Below are 25,200 nucleotides of genomic sequence, written 5' to 3'. Positions count from 1 at the left end.
AAAGACTTCAAGTCTTATTTCACACAGCACAATATGCGTTTTTGTGATTTTTTGTGGCCCCATGAATTTTTGGATTGATTACACTTGATCTTAGCGAAAAGGCAGTGAAGCGATGAATTTTTGGATTGATGATAAAGCAGGATATGCTCAAAAGAATCTTATAAATAAAATAAAAACATCTAAGAAATTCCATGAATGTAAAAAAAAAAGAAAACTTTAATAAGTAGTGAAAATAGCAGATCTACAAGCTCACAACACTTGTAGATCTGTTTAAGAAAGTAGGTAGCTGATATATTGCACTTTTACCTTAGCGCTAGGTATACTCTTGGTTGCTTGTCTGAGCATAAAATGTACTTAGGACTTCTGGTGATTAGTAGTTTCGTTCCCTACCTATGTTGAATGCACTTATTGTAAGTCGCTTTGTATAAAAGCGTCTGCTAAATGACTATAATGTAATGTAGATTGGCTATTTTCACTATAGTTTGTCGGGTCCCGGGGGGGGAGACATCATCAAATTTCTCTTTTGGGTCTCGAGCTAAAAAAAAAAGAAATTGGGGAACCACCGACCTAGAGAAAAAAAAGAACATCTCCATGTCAGCGGATGGCATTCCTCTCTCCCTGGTAGCTCAACCAGTAAATGTTCTTACCACTTTACTGCAACCACAACAGCCTGGGTTACAATCCCCACACCCGGGCCCGCAGCGCACTGCACTGCATGCACATCTGCCAGAAACCTCTTATCTCCATATTTTAACTTTTTGCGTTTTTTGGTAAATGAATGCTGTACTTGATCATACTACAGTGTCACACAAAAACATCAAACGTAGCAGATCTGCAAGCTCGAAACGCAGCGCGAAGCGATGCTTTTTGGGCTTGTAGATCTGCTACTTTTGCTATTTTTCAATTTGAATGCTGAAAAGGAACGGTTTCGGACATGTGAGGTTTCCACCCGACGGAGACGATTTATACAGAGGCAGAAGAAGTACTCAGATGTTTTTTTGCTACATTGGTTCTCAAAGTGGGGTCCGGGGACCCCCAGGGGTCCTTGGGGGGGTTCCAGGGGGTCCCCAGCAAAATGTGTTAATATAGCATCACAATCATTTTAACCTTTTATACTTAAGCTATTCAAAAATAGCAGATATACAAGCTCATAGCGCTATGAGCTTGTAGATCTGCTAAAGCGAACATTTGTAACTCAAATCTTTGCTCCTGGGGGTCCCTGGAACAACATATTTGAGATGGGGGTCCTCGGCCAAATCCATATCATTTTGGGGGTCCTTGGCATGAAAAAAGTTTGAGAACCACTGCTCTACCATACAGATTGGACACAATTACATTTTATTTATTTAAAAAAAAGTTACATAGTGCCGTTTTAAGTAACAGCACTTAGTTACATGACACCACTGGTGTTATATGTCCTCCTATAAGGACGCAGAAAAGTCTCACTTTCTGTGCAGTGGAGTGACGCAGAGGGCCCAGCTGTTAATTCTGAGCTGTGTGCAGCTTGAGTTTGGATTAAGATGTCGTCGCTGTCGGCGTGGAAAACCTTGTATGTCCTAAAAAAAGGTTCCTCTTTTTATTATTGTTAACCCATTCAATCCGGGAACGCATCTGTGTCATTTTAGATTTCTTTGGCTATTCTTATGCTCTGTAATGTGGAGCACTTTGGTTCGACTTTGGACGATGTAAATGTGCTATACAAATAGAATCAGAATCAGAATCAGAATCAGGTTTATTGTCACATCACAGGTTTACAAGGTAAAAAAGTGGGTGAAATTTGTTTTTGTACATCATTCCCATCGCAACGTTAAATTCCGTAGAAAGAAGAGTGGGGAGAGAGAGAAGAAGAGGGGTAGGGGGGCAGGTGGGAAGGAGATCAAACAAGAGAACAATAGAAGCCAAAAAAACAAGTTATCTACATATTTACAAAGTACCTGAGATAAGAGACAGACTAAGGTGCCTGAGCATAGCAGCAATGTATGTATACTGTGCATGATATACTTATAGACGTTAAGGTGCTTAGAGAAAAAAAAAGCGCAATAAAAAAAAAAAAAGTTTGATTTGATTTGATTTGATTTGATTCAAAAATAGTTTTTGAAAAATCATGAAAATGTGTGCAAATCTTTGAATATATATGATTTAAAGCGAACATTTTTAACTCTGATCTGTGCTTCTGGGGGCCCTTGAACAAAATATTTTATAAATGTTCGCTTTAAAATATATATATTCAAAGATTTGCACAAACTTTCATGATTTTTCAAAAAATCATCTACAAGCTCATAGCGCGGCACTCGGTGCTGCGCTATGAGCTTGTATATCTGCTATTTTTTAATAGGCAAAGACATCTAAAATGACAGAGGTGCATTCCCGAATTGAATGGGTTAAAGGACAAAAAGAAAACTGTGAAAATCTAGTTCAGATCTGCAAGCTAAAATATGGCTTAAATATTAATGCACGTTAATAATCTCCAAAGTAACTTGTAATCTAAAGCATTTAAATGATTGTAGTGGATTCAAAAAGTTAAAAAAAAATCCTCTGAGAAGTCGTGGGAAACCTACAAAACCGTTCCTTTTTATTATAGAAAAAAAAGTTAAGTGAAATTGTGAAAATAGCTGATCTACGAGCTCACAACGCCTCACATCGCGAGGGCGTTGTGAGCTTGTAGATTGGCTATTTTCGCTACTTTAGTGCAACGCTCTTTATGTCGAAGTAACGCGTTCATTTGCAGAAGAAAACATGAAAAAAGTTGAAATATCGGAGATATGAGGTTTCTGTTCGGACGGCGACGTTACGGCATTCTGCCGCTGCTGTCATCCGAACGTGACGCTGCCAAACAGTTGTCAGAATGACTGTAGGAAGTTAATTACTTGGCTTTCATCCTTGACTAATACTCGCATTCTTGATCTCTGTCCAAGCAAATCTGAGCTTCAGTGCGTCTCGCGTTACACTGGAAAAGAATGTATGTGCCTGACGTCTCAGGCCATGCAATATATAGTAGTTTGAAAAGGGGTCCAAAAAATAGACCCTCACAGGCCAATGTTCTTTAAAGGTTCAGAGATAAACTTACCACTCCAGATTTGACTGTGCAGAGCCGAACGGCTTAAGTTATTGGTTTCGATTTCAGTAAATCTTAGTCAGTTGAATTCAGTTTGGAGTTGATATGACGCTAATAGGAAGTTTACTACACGTAGTTCAGTTTGTACATTGGTGAAACCATTCTAGAGCTTTGCAGTCATGAGGTGAAAACACATTGAATTCGTGACTCGAATTCACAGCAACAGGATACAGAGAGATGAAGTTAACCCTGTCTTGGTTAAAGGATGACTTCACCCATTTTCATCTTCATATAATTGGTCCTCACTAATGCTCATGATAAAATAGTAACAGTAGTAATAGTAATAAACTTCTACTCGGTCTGTGTCTCAGACTGTGGAGTGTGGACACTTCGAAAACCCGCCCACCAGTGACATCATCATTAGGCATGTTTCAAGCACGACGAAAACATAATAATACTGTAGATCTTTATTAACGCGAGAACAAAGGCTTCCTTTATCGCATGCTAACTGTCCAGAAATATTAAGCCTGCAGTTTCTATTAGCTTGGATTCCCCATTGATGATGTCACTGGTAGGCGGGTTTCTGAACTGTCTAGAGCCCTCCTCTGAGACAAAAATGGTACCATATTATTATGAGCATTAGTGAGGACCAATTATATGAAGATAGGTTGAAAATGGGTGAAGTTGTCCTTTAACTTGTCCTTTCATCAGAAGTAATGGCTGTAAGGTTATTTCAGTATAAAAATGGGATCATGTGGATCTTTGGGATCCACATAGAGACGGTGTGGCTCCTCCAATGTGGATCTGGGACTTCATGTGACCAGCCTGTGACGTCAGTCGTCTATGACAGTAGTTCTCAAACGTTTAAGTGCCAAGGACCCCCAAATTGATATGTTTTTGCCCGCGGACCCCCATCTGAAAATGTTTTGTGCGAGGGACCCTCTCAGAAGAGAAGATTTACGTTAAAGAATTCAAAACGTATTCAAAATCTTCCAAACATTTTTCGAGGTTTTTCAAAATGTTTTTCAAAATAGCTGACGTACAAGCTCGCAGCGGGGCACAAAGTGACGCGCTGTGAGCTTGTAGATCTGCTACTTTTGAATAGCCAACATATACATGGATAAAGTGGTTATCCACACACACACACACACACACACACACACACACACACACACACACACACACACACACACACACACACACACACACACACACACACACACACACACACACACACCAGACCGACCCTGTTTAAATACGGCTGGCCTCATTCACAGCCATTTCATAAAAATCTTGTCACTAAATCTTATCTGAGATTGATTGCCCCACTCTGTCACTCGCATGCACGTACGCACACACACACACACACACACACACACACACACACACACACACACACACACACACACACACACACACACACACACACACACACACACACACACACACACACACAGAGCTCTGTGCTTCTCAAATTGCCCTATAATAACCCCGCAGTGTGTGCTGTGTGTAGGGCTGTCACGATTACACATTTAAGTTGATGATTCATTGTCACACAAAATATATGTGTGCTGTCCTCCCCAGCTGTGAGGGTGCATGCAGAGAAGCAGACATACTCCACCAACACAGACATCACCTTCACGGTGCAGACCGATGAGGCAGGGCCTCTGCGGTTCCTCTGGGACTTCGGAGACTCCAGCAGGCCCACCAGGACCACCTCCACAACGATCAACAAGCGATACCACACGCCTGGCAGGTATACAGACAGGACAACCTCACCACTGCACCGCCAGAACACACTTAACCCATTATAAGACCTGAGGCTGATTCTACTAATGTCTTCTAAATCCTAACAGTTTTCTGAAACCCCTTTGTTGCTATGATATCAGTGAGTGTCTTCATGGCATCAGGCACAAACAAATCAGTCAGCTCCATATACAGTATATGCACAAAAGGGGGCATGCCCATAAATGGACATAAACTGATGACATCAGGCATCTCTAGATGTGAGGGCTGCATAGCGGCCCGACCCTCTAGTGTTATATATCAGTAGGTTGGGTAAAGGGACCCTCAGGGTTCCTTGAGGGGGTTTAAAATGGACCTCTACAGGTGTGTAACTTTGAGAGCGTACAAATGGAACCATATGCTCTCAGAGTTCTAAGGGTCCTTGAAATAAAAAAATTGAGAACCACTGTTATACATTATTATCAAAATCCTAGTGTTTCCACAGGTTGGGAATAGGCTCTATATGCACAGCAGCCATATTGGAAAGAAATTGGGCCTCTTCTTACTTCCTTCACAGGTGTTACCAATGATACTAATGAAGACTCTGTTCCATTCTGGTCAGGGTGCTGATATTGTACACTCCATTTTGGTTCCCAAATGGCCCCTTATGGTGGGTGTGTAACTCTGAGAGTGTATGGTTCCATTTGTACACTCTCAGAGTTATGGGGGTCCTTGAAAATAAGACAACCACTTTGCCACACTAAATGGAACAGAGCCTTAATTAGTATTATTGGTAACACCTGTGAAGGAAGTAAGGAAGGGGCCCAATTCATTCCCAATATGGCTGCTGTGCATAGAGGCTATTGCTGATGCCCCATGAGTTAAAGACAAGGAGAAATATTTCTTTAACATGTGAGCTTGTAGATCTACTATTTTCGGTATTGAAAAATAAATACAAATTTGAATTGTTACATGGCCAAAATAGGGACACCAAAGCGATTCATTAATGGATAGGCGTGAAGAAAACGTGCATAAAAGAGATGAATTTGAGTTTAAATGTGAATTCCGTACCCCAAATGACGCAGAACTGCTATTTTCGCCAAACATTTCCCCAGAATAAGGACGCTAGGGTTCATGCAGTGTTTTGTTTGAGTTGTGAACCTGTAAATGTGTTAAGATGTGTTTCGTTTTCAAATTGTCCGTGCATATAAGTAAACACAGATAATTCAATATGCTTAAGAGTTGATGATGCGTGTAATCACTTCATCCAGAGTCTGATCTGAGTCAGAGCATGAGCTACTGTAGTGTTTGGAACACAGTGCTGATGATGTAAGCTCAATAAAATCACTTTATCAAAACATGATGCTCACAAAGTGCTTCACAAGTGAAAGCAACACCAGGGCTGCATAGTTGAGTCACAGCACCCTCTGGTGGACACATTTGCAGAGTGCGTACATATACAGAGAAACTCATTAGTCAATAGTTTCATTATACTCATTTCATTATTAAAAATGAAAAGATGATGACAGATGATAGGATACACATTTTAAGATCAGGGAAATAATAACGACGCATTGTGAGCTTGTAGATCGGCTATTTTCAAATGGCCAAAATGTGTGTTTTGTAATAATAATCAAAATCTACAAAGTAACTAGTAACTGAAGTTTTCATATAATTGTAGTGGAGTAAAAATACAATATTTGCCTCTGAGATGTAGTGGAGTAGAATTAAAAGTACTGACAATTGTAAATACTGAAGAAAGTAAAAAAAATACCTCAAAATTGTACTTAAAGGAGAATTTTAGACTAAGGTTTTCTTACCTTTTCTATGATGTTATGATATCTTAGGATGAATGGTACAGTAGACAAATGTCATAACTCCACCCCGGGTCCACCACAGCTTAAAACGTGCGCGGATAGGCCTTGCGTTAGATCGCATATTTTAATAGCTTTATTTGAACGTCAGATCTCACAAAAAAAAAACAGAAAAACATTCATCCTAAGATATCATAACATCATAGAAAAGGTAAGAAAACCTTAGTCCAAAATTCTCCTTTAAGTACAGTACTTGAGTACATGTACTTAGTTACATTCCACCACTGATCAAATCAAACACCCCTTTGTTATTTGAATCCAGGTACAACGTGGTGGTGGTGGCGTCCAACGGACGGAGTTCCTTCACGTCGGACGCGTTCCCCCTGGTGGTCCAGAGGACGGTCGGAGCCGGCAGGCTGGTCCACCCCGCCTCCGTCCTCCTCAACCGGACGGTGGAGTTCTTCTGCCGCGTCAGCGTCGGCACGGACCTCACGTACCTCTGGAGGTTCGGAGACGGAACCTCCAGGACGGGAACGCGGAACACGGAGCGGCACGTGTTCTACAGGTACAGTACGTTCTCCAGAAACCGTGGTTCTGTCCGTGACACAGTCATCTTCATGTTGTTTTGCGGGGTGGAAGGATTGATCCATTTTATCAATCAACAGAAAATTCATCAGTTTACGTTTGAGTAAATGGAATATTCAGTTTAGGGATGTATCATGTCAACATTTCTAATACCCTGTCATTGGTTCTCAAAGTGGGGTCTGGGGACCCCATGCAGGGGTCCTTGAGGGAGTTCCAGGGGGTCTCCAGCTAAATGATGGATAGTTAGGAACCAAATGGACCCTTGTGAGTCTCTAACTCTGTCATTAACTGGGGGTCCGTAGCCTAATGCATGTTAAACTGGGAGTCCTTGAAATTAAAATGGTTGAGAATCACTCCCACTTATAGAATATAGTCTGTGCAGAAGCTTGACACGTGTATGTATATGTGCACGTGCAAACGTGTGTATGTGTACCCTATACAGGACAGGAGAGTTGACAGTGGAGGTGACAGTATCTAACCTGGTGAGTTCTGCTTCGATGAGCAGTCACATCTTTGTGGTGGAGCAGCCCTGCCAACCTCCACCAGTCAAGAACATGGGCCCTCTGAAAATACAGGTAAGACTCTTCTCTTCTCTTCTCTTCTCTTCTCTTCTCTTCTCTTCTCTTCTCTTCTCTTCTCTTCTCTTCTCTTCTCTTCTCTTCTCTTCTCTTCTCTTCAACTCATTAATGCATTAGAGATAATAGGCTCTATGCACAGCAGCCATATTATCACTTCCTTCACAGGTGTTACCAATGATACTAATGAAGGCTCTGTTCCATTTAGTGTAGCACAGTGGTTTCCACCATAGACATATAAAGGTAGACGCCTCCTCTGGCTCTAAAGCGTGTGTATGGCGGACGCACTTCCGCTTCTGGGGGGCAGCTGGAAATTTTCGCGGATGTCACAGAAGGGGGCGTTCAGTAGGCCAATGAGAGGTAGGTGGGGGCGGGACAACTAGATTCTGACAAGTCCTGGAAAAGACGCGCTGTGATTGGCCATTAGTCAACGCGCTGTGATTGGCCAGTGCCCCCCGGAAATATGGCGGCCACCATACCAAGCACGTCGCTCCAATGAACTGCAGAGGCCAATGAGGTATCTAGGTTTCTATATCTGTGGTTTCCACGACCCCCATAACTCTGAGAGTGTACAAATGGAACCAAATGGACCCGTTCCATTTGTACACTCTCAGAGTTAATGATAATGGCCGGGTTTCCCAAACGAATTTGAGCTTGTGCGTAGCCTAGAACCTGCGTAGGAGCCTCCACGCAGCTGCGCAGTAGCAACCCCGCTGCGCACTATCTTCGTTAGTAGCAGCTGTGTGTGCCCTTAACTGGCTTCTGGAGACACCATCGTCGCAGGTGCTCAAGCGCACGGTGTTAACGTCTGTGCTAAAACTACACTCCGGAGGCAGCATGCAGTAAAGAGCTCCTGGACGTAGCCTACGTCAACTACGTAGTGCTTTCCTACTATAGTTTAAACACCCTTTGCATACATATATATATATATACAGAATTTTGCAAATATACTAAGATAAAGTCGCACCTTTATCTAACTTACCTTTATATGTATTGGACACTTACATTTTTATAGGTACATTCTGTAATGTATTAAAATGCATTTTAAGGTGACATTTCAATGATCTTAAATGAACACGGCGGCCATTGTTCGCCGTTCAAAAAAATTCAGAGGATAGAGGGGGCGTCCCCCTGCATGATTGACAGCTTTTAGCACCAATGGGGGGAATTTACTTTAGGAAAGTTTAGGAATATATATATATATCTATATATATAGATACAGATATATATAGATATATAGATATATATATAACGGCACGTAACGGGCGACGCCTCCCCAAAAAAACAGACATATATACAACAAACACACTGCGACATGCCGTGTTGATAGCTTGCAGATCTGTTATTTTGGGGCGAGCGGCTGTTAGGAGGAACAGCTGCGCTGTGTAGCCCCCACACTCAAATTAGCGAGAAGTGGCGTGCAAAAGACCTAACTATCGGGCTCAGTCTTATTGGCATGACTGGTAACGCGTTGGGCTGGCGAGTGGGAGCCTTGGGTTCGATCTCAGAACGTCCCATTTCCCAAGTCTACTATGCATAAAATCTTTTGAAAATAGCAGATCTACAAGCTTGTGACACGTTGTGAGCTTGTAGATCAGCTATTTTCAAAAGATGTTTTAACCATTCATAAACATGGCGAGCGCAACAGCTGTCACTTTGAGAGAGGAACTGCACTTTCATAATAACGTTTAACTATAAAAGTTCGAAATTAAGGAAACATATTTAGCTCAGCATCATTTATATACCTTTAGTTAACTTGGCATGTGCTTAATATTTTTATTAGATGATCGGATCATCCGTGAGAGTACGATTTGTAAACTTCGGGTTCATGCATAGAGGACGAAGCACTGCAGCCCCTCGCCCTACCCAAAAGAACAGATCTGCAAGCTATCGACACGGCATGTCGCAGTGCGTTGACAGCTTGTATGTCTGTTTTTTTTTGGGGCACGTTACGCACCGGCCCGGCCGTAATATATATATATATATATATATATATATATATATATATATATATATACATATATACATATATATACATATATACATATATATATATATACATATATATATATATATATATACATATATATATATATATATATACATATATATATATATATATACATATATATATATATATATATATATATATATATATATATACATATATATATATATATATATATACATATATATATATATATATACATATATATATATATATATACATATATATATATATATATATATATATATATATATATATATATGTATATATATATATATATACACACACACATACACACACACGTGTGTGTGTGTGTGTGTGTGTGTGTGTGTGTGTGTGTGTGTGTGTGTGTGTGTGTGTGTGTGTGTGTGTGTGTGTGTGTGTCGGTCTTTTCATAGATCTATTTCGCTACGATCGGTGTTAAAGGCGGCCCAGGGCGCTCGTTACAAGCTGCTGCATTGAACAGCACTGAGGCTACGTCTCTCCCAGGAGGCGGGGAGTAGGTAGGCTGCATGCATGCTGATGGCAGAATGTAGTTTTAGCACACACGTAACTCCCTGCACTGGAGAACCTACGACTATGGTGTCTCGTGAAGCCAGTTTAGATGGCACGTTGCCAGGTTACAACCACCTGCTACTAATGAGGGAGCGTAGGTTTGCTGTGTAGGAGGCCCTTACGCAAGTTGAGTAGGCTGCGCATGACCTGAAATCTACGTGGCTGCTGAGGGCGTGACCTGAAATCTACGTGCCTGCTAACGCCTGTGACGACACACGTTAGACCCGTCGTCGGACCTGCGCAGCATCTCTACGAAGCATCTCTACGAAGCTGTTTGGGAAACCCTGCCAATGAATTTATTTATATAGCGCTTTTCCAAACAAGGTTACAAAGTGCTTTACATATAAAGGGCAGCATAATAACCACATAGGTTAAAACAACATACATAAAAGCAACACATATAATCAATTACAACAATTACAACAATTAATAATGAAGAAAGAGCAATTAAAAGCTGATAGTATGAAACCCAAAAGCACAAGGCAAAACAGCTAAGAAAAGGCCTTAACATAAAGGTAGGTTTTTAGAAGTGATTTAAAAGAAGACACGGAACTTGCAAGCCTCAGCTCTATGGGCAGGGCATTCCAAAGCGTGGGCGCCCGGAATGCAAAAGCCCGATCGCCCCGGGTGACGAAATTAGACTTAGGGACTGTAAGGAGAGCCTTACCCGTGGATCTAAGGCGGCGCCCAGGTTCATAGGGGGCCAGCAAGTCTTTGATGTAGCTGGGGGCCAGTCCCTGCCGGGCTTTAAAAGTTATCAGTAAAATCTTAAAATGTATTCTGAACATTCTGAACTATTCTGAACTTATGTGAGTTACACACACATAAGGGGCCATTTGGAAGCCCATGAGGGTCCCCTGGACCCCAACTGTAGACCCACTGGTGTAGCAGAGTGTTTCCAGTGAGCCAACATGCACAATACCAGCACCCTAACTCCGTCTGACCAGAATGGAACAGAGCCTTCATTAGTATCATTGGTAACACCTGTGAATGTCTTCATAATATGGCTGCTGTGAATAGAGCCTATTAGCTAAATTGATTTCCCTCCCCTGTCTGTCCAGGTGCGGAGATATGAGGTGGTGCGTCTTGGCGTGACCTTTGACTCTGAGGTCCACTGTGACATCTCTGGGGCCCTTCGGTACACCTGGACGTTCTACAGCTCCTCGGGTCACGCTGTTCCTCTGCCCACCGTAGAGAGACACAGACAGAGCATCATGCTGCCAAGCCACCTGTTGGACTATGACGCCTACACCGTCACAGCCAGGGTGAGCAATAAGAAGTGGTGGAAAAAGCACTCACATACTGCAATATAGAAATACTCTGTTACAAGTCAAATTAAAAAGTTAAAAGTTACAAGTGTTTTATTACAGGTTCAGATCGTTGGCAGTGTGGTGTACAGTAACTACAGCATGCAGGTGGACGTGGTTCCATCGCCTCCCGTGGCCTTCGTCAACGGCGGCACCAACATCTTCGTCGACAACAGGAACGTCACCATGGTAACCCTGGATGGCCGGGGCTCTTACGACCCTGACTTCCCCACGAACCCACTCAGGTACAGATCATAGGTTCGGTCGCCATGTTTGCCACGGTTGCCATGTCAAGGACCGCAATGGAAACAAGCTTTAAGCCGCGTTATGCTTTTGATTATGGTGGATCAGATGTATGTTATTGTGACAGATGTTTATTTCATGATCAATAAAGATATCAATCAATCAATCAATCAATCACCTGTGGTTGAATAAAACTTAACGTATGTAGATTAGAAGAATTAAAGCTGCTATGTCACTTTCCTCTTGCGCAGGAAACCGTATTTGAACACAGTTTCCTGCGCAAGCCCTGACATTTTTACCATTGAGCTAATAGAGCCTACCTGCTTGCTCAGGGGATAAATTGAATCAGGTACAAATTTGTGTCAGATCCTGTGTCTAGGATCTGACACGAATCCTAGACATGACCTTTAGCGAAGAAGAAGAAGAAGCAAAGAAAAAAATGAATTGCAGAGAAAATACAAAGAGCAAACAACCAGGTGCTCAACGGAGATACAAACAAATTGTACAAAGTAGACTGATAGTGCTTCTACGATCAACGGGAACAGTGATTGAAAAGAAAAGAAAATATCTGAGCACTCATGAAAAACGGGAGGAGAGCGTGTAAAATCAGAAGAACTATGTATTAAAAAGGTTAAACATGTCATGTTTCGACCAGACTGGTCTTCATCAGGGCGAGATGGAGACCTGATGAAGGTCTGTAAAGAGGGTGACAATACACAAGAAGTCTTTGCCTGGCCGTTGTGCTAGCCAGTGTTTGATGTTAGAATAGCATGCACATCAAGTAATACACACATACACACAGAGTAAGTACCAATGAATACACATACACAGGATACGTACAAAGCAATAAACATAAACACAGGGTATGTGTACTATAAATAACAGTGTTGTGATGAGTTGCAGGCTCAGTGCTAGCAGAGCAAGTGCTGGAGAAGAATAGAATAGAATAGAATAATCATTTCAAAGTCCCAAATTACAGGGAAGCAGAACTCCAGCAGGAAATCTCTTTGGAAACGTGGGAAAGAATTTGTTCTGAATCACACCTAGTAACTTGCTTTAACAGTTGGAGAAAATGTTAACTGGAAGCTTACAACAAGAGCTTTTAGAACACTACGCATAACGGGGATGATTAGGTCATCATTTATCAGCAATTGTTGGAGTAATTGGGTTATTGTGTCCATATCATTTGGTCATGTAACAAATTGAAGCTATACTGGAATTAGATTTATATAGCTCTCAACATTATTTTCAAAGTACAAATTGCCCAAGAACCATTAGTAGCTTTACTGTGAGTTATCCAGGAGGTAACCGATGGCAGAAATAATTTAGCTGCGCCATCAAAGAAATCTCAGTGAATTGGTAATAATCTACTGCCCTGGCATTTCAGTCATGTGCAGATGGCTTGTGGCTATAGTATGGAAGAAATAACACAACGTGAGGCTTCAGCGGAAGGCATTCTTGAATAGTTGGAACCCAGCTTTATCAAGTATATCCCATTACACTATTAACCCATTCAATCCGGGAACGCATCTGTGTCCTTTTAGATTTTCTTTGGCTATTCAAAAATAGCTCATAGCTTGTAGATCTGCTATTTTTTTTAAACAATCGTGACAATGTGTGCAAATCTTTCAATATATACATTTTTTACTCAAATCTTTGCTTCTGGGGGTCCCTGGAACAAAATATTTTTAAATGGGGGAGTCCGCAGACAAATACATATCATTTTGGGTCCTTGACATGACATTTTTTTGAGAACCACTGATATTATAGCAACATACGTTTAAAAAAGAAAAACAATGTTGTAGAATCCCCACAGAAGCAAAGATTTGAGTAAAAAAATGTTTGCTTTAAGAAATATATATATTCAAAGATTTTCACACATTTTCACGATTTTTCAAAAGAATTGCAGATTTACAAGCTCGTAGCGCGGCACTCGGTGATGAGCTATGAGCTTGTAGATCTGCTATTTTTGAATAGCCCAAAGTATAATGGGGTTATGGGTTAATTTGACACACATCCTACCATCTCTGACCCCTCCCTGCCTGCCCTTAACAGCTACATCTGGAGCTGTAAGCCAATCAGCTCCATCGTCGACTCCTGTTTCGACCAATACCTTCCCACTTCCTCCCCCGTGGTGGCGTTCCCTGCCAGCTTCCTGAAGAGCAGCTTTGACCAGTTCCAGTTCACGCTGTCCGTGCACGGCGCTGCCGAGCGCACGGCTTCCACACGGACCTTTGTTACTGTTGCACCGCACCCGATCAGGTAACTGTAGCCTGAAAGAGCGAGCCCTATCGATGGTCTTGAAGGGCGGATCCAAACCCAGGCGGTTGGATTCCAGCGCCACTTCCTATTGCTTCACCAATCTATGACAAAGTATAAAATAGGGCATTCATTTATGAAAGAAAAACATAAAAATATTAAATATGAAGCTGCAAGGTTTCTGCCTGACAGCGTCGCAGACAATATGTAAAATAATTTACCACTGAAGTTAACCCTATATAATGTTGACTGGGGTCCACCAGGGGTCTATACTTCGCCCCCTCCTTTTTTTGCTCTACACCAAATTGCTGATCTACATGGTCACAACTGTGTCGTGAGCTTGTAGATCGTCTATTTTCTGCAAATGATCGCCTATTATGGCATGCAGGGATGCTACAGTTCACAACTTAATTAATTAATCCACAGTAACCCTATAAGGATCCTCATCATATAAAGTATACATTGATGCAACATAAAGTGTAATGTGAACCTGGGTTTCTTTCTGTACAATCCAGCAGGGTCTGGGTGTCTTGCCACCAGTGCCAGGGTGACAGGCTCAACTGGGATCAGCCGTTCTCTGTCAGCGCTGTGTGTGAGAGCTTTGGCGCTGACCCCAGACATGTTCACTACACCTGGGACCTCTACCTGGTCAATGTCTCCTCCAAACCAACAAGAGAAGGTAAAACTACACACAATAACATAATTGGTTCTTCAGCGGTTCATTGGGGTGGTTGTGGTGCTATGTAGCACCGCTGCCTTACAAAGAACCTGTATGTTTATGTAGAGCTTCTCTAAAGGTTCCATATAGCACCATTTGACAAAGGAGCTATAGCACCTTTAACTCATTGACTGCCAAGGACGACTTATGACGAGACATCGTCCAAACGCCCTCACTGCCAAGTTTTTTTCATTTTTTTCACACAGAATCAGGAGATAACGTGATCCAAAGATTTACTGCTCCATTGACTTGCTATTTAAAGTATTTGGGAAATCGCCTGTATCTCGGCTCCTGTGTTTTACTATGTATTTTTGCCGAGACATTCTTTTTTCAAGGGCGTATAACAAGCGAACGGGATGTCGCAATGACATATTGTTTTCTTTCGCGGAAGCACAGTGAAACCCTCCGTGATTAGCAACCATCAGGGGATTGATCATACTGGAGATAAATATTCTGTGACTACTTGAAAAGGTAAAAGTGAAAGAGTTAAGTTAGGTGCTATAACTCCAAAATAAGTTAGCTGTGATTACGAGACAAATATGTTCCTATTTTGCACTATTTGTTAAGTGTAGATGGAAACATGTATTTATATCGACAAATTATGTGAACTCCGTGATCACAGGATATTTTATATGAATCATTTGGGTCAATATGTTATGTAGGACTGAATATTTGTGTTTGTACAGAGCTGGCAAGTGATTCAAATTCTCTTCTCTTCTGAATACTTGAATTACAGTGAATATAAATGAAGGAGAGCATGCACTTCAAGGCTGCCATTTCCACCTTTTTGATCCTTCATGTTGATATGAAGACAGGCTTTATATTTAATTCATGGCTGGCAGCAGACATGAGCTCATGTTGTCTGAATATCCTGCTTTCCTCGGCTGTGCTTCTATCTTTGACTTTATCTTTGGGTCATTCATACATAATTTATGAACACTTTTTTATTTAATTTTGTTTTATATTATTTGATTTCATTTTATAATATAATTATTATCCTGCAAAAAATATTCCTTATTTCTTTCTGTTCTGTTCCAATTTCTATTGGTAAAAATAATCGGACAATGTTGAAGACATTGGACACAGTTTTCATGTTTTGTTTTGTTTTGTGCTTTCCTCTCCAGCACCGTTCTGTCATGCAGTGGATCTCAGTTCTCCATCCAGCCTCATCGGGGGTCCAGCAGCCTCCCCTCTGCCTCCTGGGACCTCCACCCTCCAACCCCCTGCCACGCACACACCTTTCACCCCTGTCACCAATCCTCCAACCCCTCAGCACCTCCATGCGTCATCATCCAATGAATCCAACGACACTGAGACACAAACTACAAACCCCACAATACCCTCTCCTATTACCATGCCACAATTCCCGCTGTCCCCTCCCCTTCTTTCAGAAGACAGCCAATCCCCTGAAGGTCGCTCCTGGACACAGAGTTTAGTTGAACCTTGGAGGACCAATAGGACGGATCATCCCAGCGGCTCACCCAATCAGACTTCTCCCTTTTCCTCTGTGAACATGGCTGGTGGTGGTGTGGCGGCTGAATCTTATCCTATTCCTTTGGAAAGGTTTGACCCCACAGAGCCACCGTATCTCTTCTCCGAGAGCTCCCCGGCTGACTTTGATGAAGGCAGCGGCCTGTATTCCGACCCGTTTGACCAGGGTGACGCCATCACAGAATCCTCCGGTGACTTCCCTGCAGACTCAGATTACCTGTTCTCCATCCTGGAGAGTGGTGACACAGGAGGTCGAGAAGGTATCCATTCATCATCATTCATCTATCTATCTATCTATCTATCTATCTATCTATCTATCTATCTATCTATCTATCTATCTATCTATCTATCTATCTATCTATCTATCTATCTACAAATGCCTTCTAAATCAGTAGTTCTCATGCTTTCAAGATTGTTCGAAAATAGCAGATGTACAAGCTCGCAGTGCGGCACAAAGTGACGCGCTGTGAGCTTGTATATTATCTGCTATTTTTGAATAGTCAACGCTAAAATCTAAAATGACACAGATGCCTTCCAAGTTTGAATGGGTTAAAGAACATTTGCACATTTTGCGTTCAGTTTGCTGTCGTGTATTGTCCATCACTGCAAATGAGTCATCTCAGTGCCTCTCGAGAAAAAAATACAGTTTTGAAATGAAATGAAATGTCAAACTACACTGTGTTTTCAGACCCTTCGTGGGTGGAGGTTGACTTGCCGCTCAGCGGAACTCCACCGGCACCACCTGACAACCACACATGGACCACTGGTAATCCAAAACAATCTGCAGACACACAAGCAAACTCATTCCTTGTACTGTTCAAAATGTTGGCACATTTTATATTAGACTTTGATGACATTGGCATTGGATTCCATTCATTTTAGTATGGTATGAAAATCAACTTGCAGAGACCTGAAGCATTAAAGTGGGGAGTCTGTGTCTTCTAGGTACAGATGATGATGTCTCAATCCTGAGTATAGAGGAGGGAGACCCCGGGATTTCACAAGGCAGACCCACAGGTGTGTGTGTGTGTGTGTGTGTGTGTGTGTGTGTGTGTGTGTGTGTGTGTGTGTGTGTGTGTGTGTGTGTGTGTGTGTGTGTGTGTGCGTGCGTGCGTGCGTGCGTGCGTGCGTGCGTGCGTGCGTGCGTGCGTGCGTGCGTGCGTGCGTGCGTGCGTGCGTGCGTGCGTGCGTGCTTGCGTGTGTGTGTGTGTGTGGACCCTCAGAGTTCCTCGAGTGGTCTTACAGGCCTTACAGGTCTGTAACTCTGAGAGGTATGGGGGTTCCTTGAAATGAAAAGGCTTGAGAACCACTGATCACTATATGTATTCTCAGGTGTAGGTTCAGAGGGTGTCTCAGCACCTGCTAGTCCAGGATCAGGTGAAGACCAGGGGAGTAACTTGATGGATTCCAGCCCCTCCGCTGTGGTCCAGGAGCCCACCCTCCTCGACCTGCCCCGAGAGCTGGTAGAGACGGGGCAGTTTGAGTCATATACCTACACAGGCAAGACAATCATACACATACTGTACGCACACACACACACACACACACACACACACACACACACACACACACACACACACACACACACACACACACACACACACACACACACAGATGGATTGATTGAGTGATGGATCTATCTATACTTCCACCCATCTCTCTATCTCTCTCTCTTTCACTTTCTCTTCTCCAGGAATCTCCTCTCCACTCCTCACCTTCCGGTCGTTCAGTCTCAGGCCAGACAGTAGATACATGTTGGAGGTCACTGCCAGTAAGTTTCCACTGTTGTGTTGTCTGTCGAGTGATAATGTTTCCTCCTACATGGTTAAACATAATCCATACAACGCACGCCACGCACGCACGCATGCACAAATGTCCATACTGTACGTCAGGAGTAAACCTTGCAATCTGTCTCTGTTGAACTCAGAATCCCATGATGCTTTGCTGGGCCGGACACAGATCTTCTTAGCCACCCACCCTGCTCCAGTAGGAGTGCTCTGTCAAGTACAACCCAGCCGTGGGATGGAGATATACACACACTTCAGTGTCTTCTGCACCTCGGGGAAGGAGGTATGACACATGCACATACACACAGACACGCACACACATGTGCACATGCATATGTGACGGTGGCCAGGCTGTCACATGTAACTTTGCCACTTCTTTTCAGAATGCTGACCTTTTCCAATAAGTAATTTATCATCCACATTTAAGCTCACAACAATAAAATATAGAGTGCACAATAAAGTGCGGGGTGCGTAATTATTGTGAGGATAATAATGGTGATTCTACTGCAAGACTACGCCACCCTTTTATTTAAGAGGTAGGGTCCTCTATAACAATGTCTTAGGCTATTCACAGGTTCAGTTTTGCCCAGGTAAGAACAACACTTTGCAACATCCCACAAGAGAATTGGACGGACACAGGTTTGTATAAAAAGGTAACGGATTTTATTAAGCTAAAACATTGGCATCTATAAGCCTTAAAACTGAAAAACATAAACACAATATAACACTACACTAAAACCCTCAACCTCCTAATGCGCCCACTAACTAACTAAAATACAGGAATACAGACAATCACAAAATACTTAAAACAAACAGGGCTTGTGCAACCTATAGCAAATAAATAATGAATTTAGCGTTAAAGTGCCAACTATTACTGAAGCAGTAAAGTGCCAAGTGCCAATTCAAATGCTATATCATATACTCATCACGGTTCAATGCAAAAGGTGGGAATGTCCTTGTATGGGGTTTAACTGGAGCGGGGGTTTAGGCCAAGAATCACTGTCTCTTCTTGTCTTCGTGCGTATTGCCTGCAATCATAGAAACTAGAACCAGTTCATCTGTTCAGGTATATTTCACATATGGGGTTTAGGACCGTGGGTTTGTAAAGGTAACGTTGCATAGAAGAACACTTACTCGCAAGCCAGACAGGTGTCTGGCTATGAGTGTATGAAGCGCGCAACGTTATCGCCAACTGGACCTCTCCTCCGTTCCTGGGTTCGTCTGTCTGTCCTCCCCGTCTCTGCTGCTACTGCGCCGTCTGCTCACCGTCCGCTGCTGGTGGCTTGGTACGTGCCGCGATCGCTGTATTCTCCACCTCTGCTCCGTGGTATGTCTGCTCCTCCTGTGCACAACCGTCCCTTCTGGCTGTCACTTCCACACTGCCCCTGTGTGCCTGTCTCTCTCCTGTTCGAATGGCCCGCGCCTACTTTTGTATTTGTGGCGGCCACACCCTACTCCGCCCTCATTTGCTCTGCCACCAGCGTGACCTGGGGACATTGGCCGTCTGGAGTCACAAGGTCAATGTCACGCAGCCTATAGGGGAGTCCAATGTCAAGTGGCTCGGGGACCGGGGGGAAATACATTGTCAACCATAAAACATGCAGTGCAGAAATACATTTAAGAGAATGATGTTTTTAAGTGCATAATACAGGTTTTTCATCATCAATAAAAAATGTTACAAAATGGTTTCACCCCCTGCTTTGACCCTGTCACATCCCCCCCCACTTTTCCGTTGCCAGTCCCTGCAACTGTCCCTAATCATGTCCATACCTCTGGGGTGGCTGGCCTATATTTGCTCTTCCCGAGCGCCGTGGCTCGTCTGGTGCTCTCGGGACGGAGAAAAACCCATAGTACTGCGGCGTTGTTGCTTCTACCTGCTCGGGCTGCACTACAGCTGGGGGGTCCTCGTGGGGCGACCTGGGGGCTACACACACTTTCAACGCATTTCTATGTATGGTCTTTTCTCGCCCCCCCTTCTCGGGTCTAACTCGGTACACCAACCCCGTAGCTCCCACCTGTTCCATCACTGCGTAAGGCTCGGGGTCCCACCACGTACTCAATTTCCCCTGCCCGTCCCTCTTCCGATTCCTAATCCACACTCGTTCTCCTGGTAATAACGGCGTAATACCGGCCCTACGGTCATAAACCTGTTTTCTCCTCGTCGCTGCTTCCTCCATCCTCTCCCCTGCTGTCCTATAGGCGGTCGCCATTCGCTGCTGGTGGTCCCGTACCCAACCACCCACCTCCATGCGATTTTGCGCCGTCTGCACCCCTAACTGGACATCTACAGGGCGCCTCAAGTGTCGGCCAAACATCAAATAAGCGGGGGCATAACCCGTAGCGCTGTGGATCGTGTTGTTATATGCGTGAACTAGTTCGGGCAAGTGCTCATTCCATCTTCCCTGTTTATCAGTGTCTAGCGAGCGTAACATGTTCAATAACGTCTGATTAAACCGTTCCACCGCACCGTTCCCAGCCGGGTGGTACGGAGTGGTGCGACTTTTTGCAATACCATAAGTCTGACATAAATGGTGCATTAACTCGGACTCGAAGTTGGGGCCTCGATCCGAGTGGAACCGGGCCGGGCACCCGAACGGCTGGATGATGTGCGTCCATAACGCGCGGACAGTGGTTTGCGCAGTCTGGTCACGGGTGGCAATAGCCCAACTAAACCGGGTGAATAAGTCAGTAGCCACCAGAATATTCTGCCACGCATCAGCAGGCCTACCTAGTGTGAGGAAATCAATAGCTATTACTTCTAAGGGATATGAGACTTCAAAGGGTTGTAAGGGGGCCCGGGGCTCTGACCTGTTCCTCTGCAGGCTGCAGGCGACACAACCCTGTTGTAACTGACGCACCGCTCCCTCCATGCCTGGCCAATAGAACCGACGCCGCAGCTGGGCCAAGGTCCTCTCCAACCCAGCATGCGCCGCGGCCGCGTGGATCCCTTTCCACACCTCCTCTCTGCGTGAACCTGGACAAATGATCTGTGAGTATTGTTCTTTGGTATAGGGATCGGTCACTTTCCTATATAACACATGATTTTGTATGATCAATTTGTTCCACTGGCGTAACAGTTGCCGCGCTCCTCTAGTCCAATTCTTCCTCTCCACCATATTAGGAGCTCTCCCTCGTTCCACACACCTCTTCACTACGCGCACATCTGGATCCCGATCCTGCGTCTCTCTCCACTCATCCTCCCTCGCTGCTGGTGTCAGCTGTACAGCCGCCACGTCTACAGGCTGTATTGGGAACCGCGATAGGGCGTCAGCGTTTGCGTTGTTTTTGCCCGGTCGGTACTTAATGTCGAACGTGAAGGACGCAAGCTGAGCAGCCCACCGTTGTTCCACAGCTCCCAATCTAGCCGTTTGGAGATGCGCAACGGGGTTATTATCCGTGAATATAGTGAACTGCGCGCCAGTGAGGTAATCTTTAAACTTCTCGGTCACGGCCCATTTAAGGGCCAAAAGCTCCAGTTTGAAGGAGCTGTAGTTCGCATCGTTTTGCTCAGTTGGGTGTAAACTACGGCTCGCATACGCTATTACACGTTCATGACCATCTTGGACCTGCGCTAAAACCGCCCCCAATCCACGGCCACTTGCATCGGTGTAAACCACGAAAGGCTTGGTATAATCGGCATAGGCTAACACCGGAGCTTGTGTGAGGGCACTCTTTAACGCATCAAACGCCCGCTGGCACTCTAAAGTCCACTCTACTTTACACTGGTGTGATTTTACATCGTTCTGGATTCCTATCAATAGGTTGTTTAAGGGCCGTGCCATGGCGGCAAAAGAGGACACGAAACGCCTATAGTAGCCCGCTAAACCTAGAAAAGCGCGGACCTCGCGGACCGTAGAGGGGGGTGTCCAGTCTCGCACCGCTGCCACTTTCTCCGGATCAGGTCGCACTCCCTCTTGGTCTACTACATGGCCCAGGAACTTCACTTCCCTCCGCAGAAGTTTGCATTTGTCTAACCGCAGCTTCAGTCCATGTCTCCACAGGCGCTGGAATACGAGCTCGAGGTGCTGTAGGTGAGAAGAGAAGTCAGGTGAATATACTATAATGTCATCAAGATACACTAGCAAGGATTCCGTCACCTGACCACTCAAACACTGCTGCATCAGTCTCTGAAAGGTCGCGGGGGCATTACACAGCCCAAACGGCATACGCTGAAATTCGAATAGCCCCAGGGGGGTCGTAAAGGCGGTCTTCTCCCGGTCCCGGGGATCCATTCCTACTTGCCAGTAGCCACTGGCCAGGTCCAACGTGGAGAACCACTGCGCTTTCGTCAGGCTGGTGAGCGTCTCTTCTATTCGGGGTAGGGGGAAGGCATCCTTGTGCGTCACGGCGTTCAGCTTTCTGTAGTCAACACAGAACCTCCAGCTGCCATCCTTCTTCTTAACCAGTACTATAGGTGCTGCCCACGGACTGCAACTCTCCTTGATGACTCCCTTCTCCAACATCTCGTTCAGCAGGGTCTTCATCTCCCGGTACATGGAGGGCGGCAGCGGCCGGTGCCTCTCTCGTATGGGCGCAGCGTCTCCGGTCGGTATCTGGTGCTGCACGGCATCCGTCTGTCCGAAGTCTTCATCATGGATGGCGAACACCTTCTTCCACCTGCATAACATCTCGTGCAGCTCCTTTTTCTGCGCCTCCGGCAGGTCATCACGCTCCGTCAACACCTCCATCTCTTCTGGCAGGGTCTTCGGTGGTCCATCATCCTCCACACTAATTACGGCCACTTCCACCTCTCCGTCGGTCCCCAGGGACAGGCTCAGGTCCCTGCCGCCTCGGACATCGGCTTCTTCTACTGGGTACAGCCTCCCCAGTTTCTGGTGGCGGTCCAGGACCAGACTATAGGCGTGTGGATTACATACTCGTATGGGAACGCGTCCGTGGCGCACCGTGACGAGGGCACGGGCCACTCCCAAATCCTTTCCATCTGGCAAGGCTTCCATCAAGGCCTCGTAGTCCGCTCCTTTTGGTCCTCTCCAAGCGCGGCCCCAGATCATCACTTCACTCTGCGCGGGGATTCGAATCCTCCGCCGGCCGACAGGCCATACGTAACCTATGGACCCATCTCCATTCGTCACTGCCTCCACCCTCCTACAGGTGGCGAATGCGTCCTTCCACAGCGTCCTTCCCTGCTGACATGAGGACACAGGCCTCCCAGGCCGTTTAAAGAGGGCATGCCATACAGCGTTCACGACATTCATCCCAATAATCAGTGGCTGCGTACAATGTTCATCTTTAACAATTACGACCCCTCTCCCTGGTATCTTCCTTCCTTCCAGTTCTAGGTCCAATATGGCATAGCCAGTATAAGGTAAGTCAAGACCGTTAGCGGCGCGTAATTTAAATACAAGGGGTTCGTTCCCCAATGTCAGGTGCGAGAATCTTTCCTCAAATAAGCTCTGCTGCATTAAAGTAACTTGTGACCCAGTATCCAGTAACCCCCTTAATTGGACTCCTCCCATGGTGATCCCAATTGTCGGACAATCTCCGATAAATACATCATTAGCCCTTGATCTGGCGAGTGTGCGCTGTACCCCTGTCCCCCGGACCTCGGCGACAGGGTGTGCTAGTTTAAATGGTTGGAGTCGGATTTACAAAACCGGGCAATGTGCCCGGACTGCCTACAGTTCCTACATATCGGCCTACCTCCCTCATCCCACTCGTTGCGTTGGTAAGGCGCCCGGCGTCGTTCAGGTGGGGGTGAAGCGCGGGTTCGTAGATCGGTGGTGTCGGGTCGAAGGAGCGGTCGAATCTCCTTCATCAGCTCCTGCGTAAACCCCTGCATTTGTGATTTGACGTCCGCCATAATCTCCTGTTTCAGTTTTTCTCTCCATTCAGGTTCCTGTGAGGTGTGTGGGATAGAGACAGGTTTAACAGCATGGCACAAGATGTCAGTAGCTCCTTCTCGTCTATGTTCGGTGTCTAGTAGGAAGGCCTCGTCTTTTAGAGCTGCGAAGTCTTCGGTGGGGTTTCGACGGGCATATATTCTCAAGGCTTGGCCCAGAGGGCCTTCAGACAGCCCCACAAGCAACTGCTCTCGCAGAATGGCATCGGAGGGAGCGGTGTCTGGGTCGAGCCGCCGCAGCCCGCAGAACAACTCCCTAAGCCTCAGAATATAAGCCTGCACATTTTCGCCTGCGCGCTGCGCACAGCCATAAAACAAGGCACGAGCTTGGGAAGCAGAGATGGATGATTTATATAGGTTATCTAGACATTTGAAAACTTTAGCCACTGTGTTTCGGTCTTCCCTGTCAATCACACTAATTTGTCGTTTAGCTTCTTCCGTAAGGGTTTGCACTACAAAAGCAACTTTTTTCTCTTCCGTCAATTCTTGAGTGCCCAATAATCCTTTAATCTGTTCTTTCCAATCTCTATATTTCTCCTCACCTTCTGTGCCCGAAAATTTGGGTAACCACGGGGCCCCTGGATACACTGGCATCATCATCATTACTTTTCCCAAAAACAAAAACAAAAAGCAGCAAAACAGCAAAATATCAGTACAATTTCTCTTAGGGATTTGTTTGTGTTGTTCTCTACCCAGTCCTGCCGCGCTACGCCAAATATGTGACGGTGGCCAGGCTGTCACATGTAACTTTGCCACTTCTTTTCAGAATGCTGACCTTTTCCAATAAGTAATTTATCATCCACATTTAAGCTCACAACAATAAAATATAGAGTGCACAATAAAGTGCGGGGTGCGTAATTATTGTGAGGATAATAATGGTGATTCTACTGCAAGACTACGCCACCCTTTTATTTAAGAGGTAGGGTCCTCTATAACAATGTCTTAGGCTATTCACAGGTTCAGTTTTGCCCAGGTAAGAACAACACTTTGCAACATCCCACAAGAGAATTGGACGGACACAGGTTTGTATAAAAAGGTAACGGATTTTATTAAGCTAAAACATTGGCATCTATAAGCCTTAAAACTGAAAAACATAAACACAATATAACACTACACTAAAACCCTCAACCTCCTAATGCGCCCACTAACTAACTAAAATACAGGAATACAGACAATCACAAAATACTTAAAACAAACAGGGCTTGTGCAACCTATAGC

At 44.6% G+C, this 25,200-nt stretch overlaps 1 protein-coding gene across 1 annotated transcript in view; it reads left to right on the top strand.

The window, feature by feature from the left end:
• pkd1l1 (polycystin 1 like 1, transient receptor potential channel interacting) overlaps nt 1–25,200 on the top strand; it is a gene marked incomplete at both ends in the record, with an annotated part of 78,148 nt that overhangs the window by 20,530 nt on the left and 32,418 nt on the right. Inside the window, 12 exons of the mRNA XM_084048678.1 lie at nt 4,640–4,811; nt 6,917–7,159; nt 7,622–7,754; nt 11,379–11,582; nt 11,688–11,869; nt 13,923–14,129; nt 14,642–14,805; nt 15,969–16,595; nt 17,024–17,101; nt 17,674–17,835; nt 18,029–18,106; nt 18,263–18,405. Coding sequence (XP_083904804.1) covers nt 4,640–4,811; nt 6,917–7,159; nt 7,622–7,754; nt 11,379–11,582; nt 11,688–11,869; nt 13,923–14,129; nt 14,642–14,805; nt 15,969–16,595; nt 17,024–17,101; nt 17,674–17,835; nt 18,029–18,106; nt 18,263–18,405 — 2,393 coding nt within the window. The remainder of the gene's footprint in view (nt 1–4,639; nt 4,812–6,916; nt 7,160–7,621; nt 7,755–11,378; nt 11,583–11,687; nt 11,870–13,922; nt 14,130–14,641; nt 14,806–15,968; nt 16,596–17,023; nt 17,102–17,673; nt 17,836–18,028; nt 18,107–18,262; nt 18,406–25,200) is intronic.

This window comes from Gymnoscopelus microlampas, assembly GCF_963454915.1.
Source record: "Gymnoscopelus microlampas genome assembly, chromosome: 22".
In the NCBI taxonomy this organism is placed as follows: Eukaryota; Metazoa; Chordata; class Actinopteri; order Myctophiformes; family Myctophidae; genus Gymnoscopelus; species Gymnoscopelus microlampas.
Note: the sequence above shows the minus strand (reverse complement) of the source record. Positions and strands in the feature narration are given on the sequence as shown.